We start from the raw sequence: 10,449 nt of genomic DNA, 5'->3' as shown, positions 1-10,449 counted from the left end.
CTTATTCTGTTTAAATTCCATGTCACCTGCAGTAAATAGAAATATATTAAAGCATGGAAACTTTTAAAAAATTTCTCTGAAGAAATCAGTGTTACAAACAGACAGATATATGAATTTGAAATCTTTAAATGTGTCTTGAAAGTAAACTCCTCATCTCTTGTGAAGAACCAAAATATAGCATACAAGATTAAAAAAAAGAAAGTAGAAAGTTGTTCATTTTATCCATCAAATTTATCGATTATCCTGAGCTAAAGATACAAAGGCCCCGGCCTAGGTTGCTCATCCAGGTTAAAATTGGAAAAGGAGGGGGAACAAATAAGAAAGCTTAAAATAATCTTTAAAAAAGTTCACAATCCCATAGGTAAGTTACCAATAGCTCTTGCAAGGTTTAAACTGCCATTAACTCGTCCGGCATGAATAAAACCACCAGCTTTTAAGATTCTTTCTTTCTCAATCTCAAGATCAGGTTTGTGGTCTCTAGACAAATTGTATGCCTGTAGAAAAGAGCCGTAGTTAAACAATGTGTATAATTACCCGCACGATATGTAAATTAGGAAAAATAAAATAAAAACTGAAAATATGTAGTTTGTCAGAGAAAGTGACAAACCATTTTCAATAACTTGAAAACAAATTCCCCAAACCAATTGGACCCATTTAATCAAAAGCCACACATTTTTTTTTACCAATATGCAGTAGTCAGACATATGAAAACAGCATTTGATGTTTATCTGTATTTGCGTTTGTGGTACTGTCTGTATACATAATACATCTACACTAGCAGCAAGCAAAATAACCATTCAAGAATTTCCATTCTAAAGTTACCTGCCCCTTCCGGGATATTACACAACGTGAATCACCAGCATTTGCAACAACAAGTTGGTTGTTTCTAATAACTGCAACACAGGCTGTGCTTCCTGAAGTTGGTCCAGAAAAGTCAGAGTGAGGCCCCTGATTCCAATAAATAAATTCAAATTAGGGAGATGCCGAGAATGTGTATAATTATAGACTCATGTAGAAACAAGCATGTTGAGAGAAACATAAAACTTTTATCCAAGAACATGATATTACATTACTTAAAGTTAAAGCTATATGCTAGCCGCCAGGCACCAAATTATCAAGTATATCCAATGAAGCTGCTATCCTTCAAATATCATACCTACCTCCTCAAAAGCCCAATCATCAACACGGTTATTAACATCGCTGCTTCGTGGAGACCAAATCAACCCCTCTATCATCCCAGTAAACTTGTTAATCTTATCTCCCAAGATTGATAGCTCCCTCCATCCTCTTTGACCACGCATCATCTCATCCATTCTGCATAATATTGAAAACACTAGTTCATAACTGTTGTTTTTTCTTTTTCAGATTTTAGTTTAGAGGGGGCGACAGAATTATGGACTAGGAACAAGTGAAACTTTTTCTTCTATATCACTTGTAAGTTCTGGAACGAAATAAATAAAGAATATGCAACCATACTCATGACATGATCAGTAACTAACAAGTGAGCTACAACCTGTCATTAGACAAAAGATACATATACTTCTCCATACTCCCCCAATTAGTCCATGCATGAATTGTACGTAATTAACTTTAAGTGAGACCCTTATCAACTAACTATGTTTCTTTAAATGTTAAAGAAAAAACTATGTAGAATAAGAAATACAAAACCAAGATTTTAGCTGATCCAAATGCAATTTCTGGCAAGCATGAAGCCAATTCGTCGCTTAGTTACAGAATAGATGCAGAGGAACTGCCATTAAGCACAGACAGGGCTCTCTTATTTCATCTAACCTTAAAAATGATTGCTGAAGAGAGGTTCCTATATCTCCAACTAAGTATGCTTCATTTTTGAGCATCTGTTGGTGAAGAAACTTAGCACAAAACTTTGCGACCACCTTACCTGAAAGTTTTGGGATTCAGTGAACAAACATAACACAGCTTTGGTCACAAATTAGACATTTTCTTTTGGATTCTCTCTTTGTTGTGTTAAAAGATATCATATCTTTTTTCTTATTGAACAAAGGATGCATGATTAGGAGTATGAGCTATTATCTGAAACACAAGAGAAAAGTGCAGAAACACTATAGTATATTGGTCTAAAAATTATGAATGTGCATAATGGTAGGAACCAAAAACAAATTTTTAAATTCTATATGGATGAAAACCAAACAAAATAATTTGCAAGGACCAAAACCAAAATTCTCCCATTTTACAGGGACTAGAAACATATTTAACCCAAACCGTAATTTGAATTTTCCATTTTGAAAAATCATAGTATTAACTCCTTAGTTTGTTTCTTAAGTTAAAGATGCCTATTTAGTATTTACAAAAGGTACAAGTTTAAGGTGACTGTATGCACTTTTCACAATGAAAAGAAGACATTTGCAATTTGAAACAAAGTAATAAAAAGGACATTCTGCCATCAATTCAAGTAGCCAAACATTTTCAAATCTTACCTCCATGACCATCATAAACACCAAAAAATGAAGTAGACCCATCCAGATCAGTATATGCAGCATGCTAACAAAAGAAAAAAAGAGAAAAAAATCATCAGCATATTAATGGACTAACTGAGCTCGATCTAACCCGCGAAAAATCAACTGAATGAATTGAAACATACAAACTTAAAAGCAGAATCAACGGCATTCACATTTATTCCTGAAATCGCAGGTCACTGGGCCAACCATTGCTTCTTTTCAAACAAGATAAAATCATATCTCTCAACTAGAATGATAAACCAGGCCGAATAACACAGTGCCCAAAATCAGCAAATGTACTACAATCCTCAGATACTATACAAAACAATTCTGGGTAGAATGAGCCTTAGGAGACATTGGGAATTTCACATTTCTGAGGATTTGTTAACAAATATTTATCTGTTTCTACAGTCCATTAATTACAGATTAGAAACCCTAAAAAATGACTCACAATGCCTTATGTGAACTTACATACATCAAAAGTATAGAACAACAAGAAAAGCCCACCAACCCATATTTCATACTACTTTTTTAACAATTAGAAGCCTAAAGAAAACAGGAAGCAATGATGTGGTAACAAACGTTACTTTTCAATGCAACTAGACAAACAAATGAGAGCAACCTAAGTGTAACACAAAATTCAGAATCTGTATTGGCAGATACAGCATAGCATACCCTTGCCATCCCTAGATAGTGGATAGATTATTATAGACATTGCCGCATTGCTGGTTCACAGTTATTCACTTTATAGGATTCTGGATTTAAATGCAAAAGGTAATCAATTTATAAACTTAGCATTTGTTTCAATGGTTACTCACGGCATCTTCCATTGTTGCACGCCACCCTTGCATGGATGATAAACCATATCTAAGACGGTCACTTTCCCCATCGTCAGAAAACTTTTCGGTTTTGGGAGTGCTGAGATATATTCCCATTCCTATATGAATGAAAGGGAAAAATACAGAAAAAAGTATGAGAAATAAGGATGTCTTTGATAATATGCAACAGAAATTAAATGCATAAACAGACAAAATGTAACACAGATAGCAAACAACTAAATCTAATTGGTTTTAAGAAAAAACACAAATATAATGCGCAGACTTCATACCACATGGGTATTAAAATAACCATGGCAAGGGGAAAAAATGAAGTACCACTTTAACTATCTTGGTTTGGTGAAGGATAATATAATAAGGGATGGTGGATCTGAAGATGGAGATAATTTAAGGTCTATCTGGTTGAACTGACTAATTGGTCTAGAATTCAAAATATTAATTTCACCATAGTGCTACAGATACCTTAACTAAAGCAACAATGCAACATATTTAATAGAAGTTAAGTGAAAATGCAAAACTGCGCAAAGACAAACATGAATAGAGCGAAATGAGACAATTTTGTAATGCTGTTTCCGATTATAATTTGGAAGACTCTATTACTGAAGGTTTAACTTATGATTATAAATGTCTAATTATGTCACTTCTTCTAGATATGTACGCCATTATACATCCAAAACTTTGGTAATCGAACTCTCCGTTTCTCTTTCTTTCCAGAAAGGGAGAGAATCCCATGTCATCTAAACTTAACTTTTTGTTTTTTATTTTCCTTCCTTCACAGGCTATGAAGCACAAATACTGATAGCTACACCAAACACAAGACTCGAGTAATAATTTAAACAAATAAATTAATTGAATATAATCAATATATCTATTAAACAAGACTTTAATGAGAAGTGTTAGTGCTACATAGCTCACAAGATTTTTTATAACTGACATTGAACATAGAGTAATTGAAAGACAACTAACATACATACGAAGAAACTAATAGTTTGAAATATAAAATGAAATATCAAAATTGTGATTAGTGTAATAACATATATCCACGAGTTAAGTAATCTGTGATTAGAATTATAAAGATAATAACAATAAAATGAACATTTATTTTTTACAGAAGCAATAAAATGCTATTGGCGATTACTGGAAATAATAATTAATTAACGAAAACAGGAGCAGAAATGAAATAAATTAGAATATATAAAAAAAAAAAAAATCATCATACGTAGTTGAGCAGAGGCAGCAATTGAATAAGCAAAAGAAAATTGATGAGAAAATGAATAAGTAATTTGCGTTGCAGTTAACGATAAGAGAAAAAGAAAGAAGAAGAAGATTTGTGAATTGGAATGAATGAACGGACGAACTCAAAGAGAGTGACGACTGTTCATAGACTGCAAATTCCACAACAATAATATGTCATTTCCTTCTCTCTCTTAGATTTTGTTCTTATCTCCTTCTTTATTTATGTATTTTTATTTGATTCTCTTTCGGTTTTTATAATTGTAAAATGAATAAATAAATAAATGATTATTGAGATGATATCTTTTGCTTACCTTTTCTCTTACAGTAAAGCGTATCGTGCGTACACCTCTAGGAGATTGAATACCAAATCCGATCTTTTCTCTATTCTATGTCTATAAACAAATATTAATAACACTCCTTCATCTCTCATATCATGTCGTTCCATGTGCAAGAATAACTCATTTTTCTCTATTAAAAAAAATAAAAGCAATCACTCGTTTTAGTCATTGAATTTTTTTGAGAGATCTAATTTATTCAATAATTTTATTATCCTAAAATAATTTTTATAAAAAAATGATAATTAGATTATTAATAATAACTAAAAATAAATAATAAAGTCTTTGACAAAGACTCTAAACTTGTTTATTTAATCTTTATCAAGAAATTAGTTATCTATTTTTATTTATTATTAAAGATTTAATCGTCATTTTTTATAAAAATTATATGGGATAATTAAGTTGACGAGTTATCGAACAAGTCAAAAAAAATTCATTTTTTAAATGTAATTCACATAAGAATTAATTTAATTCGATTTATATTTTTTATAGATTAAAAAATATTTTTTATTTTTTTTGAAATTAAATTGAGTCTAAAAATTTCTCAAAATCAAAAAGTGTCTTTACTCTATAAATAAAAAGGAAATTAGCAATATTAAAACCAATTGTTTGGTGTGATTTTATAGGAGTGATGTGTCTTTTAATTGTTGACAGTAGTAATTAAGCTAGGAAGACAATACGTAGACGCATGCACAACAAAGAAAGAAGTTAGAAATAATATATTTTTAATAATATATATAATTTTATATTTATGTGTCTAAATGATTTTTATTTGAAGTTGTGACCATATAATGTTTCTCCCATATCTTAAAACTAGCATTTAATCAATTATTTCATGCCTCAACGTTGCACATTCTTCCCCCTCTGTGAATACCAACCTACATGCTTGTTATCTCAAATTTGGTCCAACACTTGTTATCTCTCATGTGCTTGTTATCTCATATGTGGTCTTGAACCATGAATGAGAATATTGACATAAACAATCATTAAATAAACTATCAAATTCGATATTAAATTTATAAGACGACTTTAAATAGATTTATGAGAATATAAATATTTCAAAAATATCATTTATCTAAAATTAGATTCTTTATATTTAATTACTTACTATCAATTTAATTTTAAAATTACTAGCAAATTTACAAGTAAAATGGTGTTAAGAATAGTCACCCACAAAAAACACTAATATAAGTAACATTTGATAGAACTAATTATATGTTTAAAATACTTATGATCTCATAAGCTATTTGAGGGTATCTTAGAAAGACAATTACAAAATTAATGGTTTACTTAAAGCCATTTGTCAAAGTAGAGCTTTCAAGGAAGTCAAACATACAATTGTATGCGTCTCTTTATATATATATTTTTAGATCTTTGTCATTTTTGTTGTTTTCACCTTTTAATTAAAATTGCATCATGTAACGTGATGGCCACATTGATGTTTACAGGGATGCTACTCAGACACTAAATATGCGTGTTACATTAGCATCACTATTCTTGCTAGTTGGCAATGAAAAGATACTCTCATAATCATGCCAGCGTGCTAGTTTAGTTGGCAAAATATTGTGCAGATCTAAATAGGGGTTTTGAAGAAGTTCACTCTTTAAGCAATAAGCTCACCATCACGCTCAATGGAAGTTACCTTTAACGTCTTAGTCATAAGCAACTTAATCCAGTCAGGTTATGCTGAGTTAATTGAAGTGTACCAAGAAAATAGTGCTTATAATTTAGTCAATCTTTTGTACCAAAAAAAAACAAAAAATTTAGTCGAGCTTATTGTAATGACTCATTATAATTTAATCAATCTTCCTGTAAAATCAAACATATACTATCTTGATTACAGTATCTTTTTCTAAAAGACAAAAATAATCACTTCAATTATTGAATCAACTGGCAGTCTTGAGAATTATGTATATCAAATTTTAAATAATTATTTTATTATTGTATATATAATCTAACCATATATATTTGCTTGTATTTTAGACAATATTTTGTTCAAAATATTGTAGTAGACCATAAATTTTCTGTAAAAAGTAAATAAAAATTCTCTAGCATACATCAAAGTTTGATGACCAAACTTTCAATCACTTATTCACTGGTACTCTCCCTTTGCTGGATTATTAGTTTCATCCATTTGATGCAAAAAAATTGACTTGTATATCAAAGCAAATATGAAACCTGACAGGGAGTAAACACAGCAATAGTTCATCAATTTCATATCCCTGCACAATTCAATGGCTACAACAAAGACATCGTAATCCGTGCCTTTAATTCATCCACGTCAAACTGCAAATTCCGTGCACGGGAAAAAGATACCCTAATAATTCAGTGTTCGACTGAATCAAATAAAATCCAGCTCATCGTTAATTAATCACTAGAATTCCCTTTCTAACAATTTAAACAACAATGAAAATACATAAACCCGTAACAATCACGCTAGGGTTAATTTATTGATTAAAGTATATAGGAAAAATAGTTTGACATTGGCAAGATGCATGAAATGAAGACAAAACCCCCTTTGAGGGCAAATGGGATGGGATGGGGGTAATGATTAACCAACAGATTCATAGAATTAGAAACATACAAAATATATGATGATTGGTGATAACAGAGAGATGAATAAAGTAATAATTAATTAAGTAGGGTTGCAACAACGGGGTACTTAGCGATAAACTTGGTCTCCCAATCATTGAGAACTCCGATCTCTTTCTCAGTGAGGCCGTCAAGGGAAGAAGTGATGTCTTCTTCACTTTTGCTCATCTTCGCGAGTGCTCTGCTGGCGTCTTTGCCGGCGAACATGGCGTAGGGTCCACCGGGACCGTAGAATGATTTACCGGTGGTGACATCGAAGACGCGGCCTTTGACGGAGACGTATATGGGTTTGGATGGATCTGTGCCGTTGTATTGGCTGAGTTGCTGTGCTGTCATCTCCATTTCTCTTCTTTGATCTAACGAATCTAACTCACACCACACAAAGCTTCCTTCGCTCGCTCTTGTTTCACCTCTCTTTCTTTTCAGTTTCAATTTCAACCGCTTATCCTTTTTATCTTCACTTCTTTACTTTTACATCGCCTACTTTTTTTATTTTTTTTATTTATAGAGGTTAATTTTAGATGATTTTATTAGGAATGATTTTTCTCATATTTAGACTAAATTTTAATATTTAAAATAGGTGATTCGTATATATAATAATTTAATTATGTGATGTTAAATTTTCTTTTAGTTCTTAACCATTTGGTCTATTTTCTAAAACTCCTTCAAAATGAAAGAACATAAACTTATTTCACCTTATACCACCGATTCAAACATAGCTTAACTTAACGAAACAAAAATTAATGGGTTTACGTCTTGACCATGTGGTTGATAGTTCTAAACTATATATTACTTTGATAAAAAAAAAGATTGGTCAACACATAAATAATATTAAATCATTTACTTAAATGATAACAAACAAAATAAACAAATGATAACAATTTTTACGCAAATATAAAAGACACTATTAAAGGATAAAAGACAACAAAAAATGAAAAAAATACAATATATTGTAATATTATATTGACAATTCATATCTTCATCAATCAATTTAATATTGTTGAAGTGATACCTCATATATCAATAATTTCACGCATAAATTAATATTTTTAAAGCGCGGTACTGTATAAAAGATAGAACTAAGTTTAATCCACACAACTAGGGTTACAACTTTATAGTTGCAACTCTTCAAATTAAATCAATCATAAATGTTCGATTATTTAAGAAGTATTAAAATGATACGTTTAAATAGCTGTAATTATATAAAACTTTGCCTTCTTATTAAATAATTAACAAATAACAATTTTTATTTTTTTTATGACATCATTCAGGCACAGATGCATAAATTAATCTTTTTAAATTTCTAGAGCATATTGAAAGGTTATCTTTTTCAAATGAAAATTTTATACACATAAGTTATAGGTCTAACTTGAGTAAACAAAAATTCAAGGGTCTAACCCTTGACCACGTGATTGATAGTTTTGAACTATTTACTACTTTAATCAAAAAGTTTGATCAACACATAAATGATATGATATCATTTTGGTAAATGATAGCAGACAAAATAAAGAAATGATAATTTTATCATGCAATTGTAAAAAATAATCTTAAAAAAAAAGACAAAAAATTATATTATATATATAATTTCTAACGGATACGAGTCAATTCGACGTAATGTATGAAAATTTCACACATTAATTAATTAATTAATGTTCTTAAAGCATTGTATAAAAGGCACAGCAATTTAAACCACCCCCGCAACTCTTCAAATTCAATCGCCACTATCAAGTCAAGGAACAAATGGCCCATTCACCGTATGATACTTTAGTTCTGGGCCTTCTTATATTCACTTCAGGTATTTACCTATCAATTATTTTTTATTCTTAATTTTCTTTGGATTATATTTATATAAAAAAAAGAAGCTATTTCTAGCTTATCAAATTGTCTATTACTAATGTGGCATTATTAATTAAATGTTTGATTTCCTCTATGCAATGCATCGAATTTTAGTTTATAAATGGAGACAAATATTTTGAGAGAACTTTGTATTTTTAAATAGCTTCATAATGTCAATTAATATGTATGAGTTCAGTATCGATTCCAAATATATAACAATGTCATTGTAAATCAAAAGAAAGAAAAAAAATTAGTTTTTTATTTTATTTTTATTTACAATAAAAGTAAAGGCCAAATTGTTTCTCTTATGTCCCAAACATTATTTCTATTTTTATTTTCCTTTCAATAGAGGGCTCTAAGCCTAAAAGAAAAATAATTAATCTACTGGGGTTTCCTTCACCAATATTTATTTTCCTATTTCTACACATAAAAATATAAGATATACTGCACTTAGAGACCATAAAAATTGATTAAATTAATAAGGAGTTGATTCATAATTTAAAAAAGCATATGTTTAATTTATGTTGTCGGCATGAGAACATCTTTAATAGATGACGTGTAAGTACATTTATCAGCACCATTTTAAAAAAATATTTAAAATTCGAGAGTTGAAAGAAATCACTATATAAATCAAAATTTATCCGATAAATATTATTTATTAAAAAATGTTCATACCTTTTTTAACAATAAAAAAATATTTATACCTACACTACACATTGACATTAATTCAATTAATAATCTATCAAATATACAACCACGCTTCTGCTTCTACTTATCACAAAAATAATCTATAATTAAATCTCCACTAAACATTTTAGAAATACTTTTTCAATGATTATACTAACAAACAGTCAATTAAAAATTAATCATTGATCAATCATAGCTAATACATATTTATAGTCAAAATAACTAGTGAACAATAGTTTAAATTTAAAATATAAGGATACAAAAATAAAGTGAAAAGAATTTTATGTATAATATTATGTCATATTATAAGGAAGACATATTATGTCATTTTAGAAATTTATAAGGTAGTTCTAAAAAAGAGTTTGCTATTTTTACAGTGATGTATGTGGCGTATACATGTGAACTATCTGTGTTTGGAGGTGGGTGTCCTGATTTGGCAGAGTGTAGGGA

General features: G+C 29.8%; 2 protein-coding genes across 2 annotated transcripts in view; both read right to left on the bottom strand.

The window, feature by feature from the left end:
* The window catches only part of LOC101515345 (probable protein phosphatase 2C 60), a 6,642-nt gene extending 1,851 nt beyond the window's left edge, over positions 1-4,791 (bottom strand). Inside the window, exons 1-8 of the mRNA XM_073369073.1 lie at positions 4,533-4,791; positions 3,296-3,414; positions 2,457-2,520; positions 1,792-1,900; positions 1,161-1,314; positions 823-948; positions 371-494; positions 1-26 (exon numbers count right to left, since the gene is read on the bottom strand). Of these exons, the coding sequence (XP_073225174.1) occupies positions 1-26; positions 371-494; positions 823-948; positions 1,161-1,314; positions 1,792-1,900; positions 2,457-2,520; positions 3,296-3,412 (720 nt within the window). The 5' untranslated portion in view covers positions 3,413-3,414; positions 4,533-4,791. The remainder of the gene's footprint in view (positions 27-370; positions 495-822; positions 949-1,160; positions 1,315-1,791; positions 1,901-2,456; positions 2,521-3,295; positions 3,415-4,532) is intronic.
* Positions 4,792-7,297: 2,506 nt separating this feature from the next.
* LOC101515674 (probable steroid-binding protein 3) lies at positions 7,298-7,919 on the bottom strand. The gene has a single exon (XM_004501335.4). It carries the CDS (start codon positions 7,816-7,818, stop codon positions 7,516-7,518), a length of 303 nt encoding a protein of 100 aa, XP_004501392.1. The 5' UTR covers positions 7,819-7,919; the 3' UTR covers positions 7,298-7,515.
* Between the last annotated feature and the right edge of the window lie 2,530 nt (positions 7,920-10,449).

Source organism: Cicer arietinum, chromosome 5 (assembly GCF_000331145.2).
Source record: "Cicer arietinum cultivar CDC Frontier isolate Library 1 chromosome 5, Cicar.CDCFrontier_v2.0, whole genome shotgun sequence".
In the NCBI taxonomy this organism is placed as follows: Eukaryota; Viridiplantae; Streptophyta; class Magnoliopsida; order Fabales; family Fabaceae; genus Cicer; species Cicer arietinum.
Note: the sequence above shows the minus strand (reverse complement) of the source record. Positions and strands in the feature narration are given on the sequence as shown.

Bases quoted from the DNA above. Each gene is read 5' to 3' on its own strand.
- LOC101515674 (XM_004501335.4), bottom strand. From the start codon at position 7,818: ATGGAGATGACAGCACAGCAACTCAGCCAATACAACGGCACAGATCCA.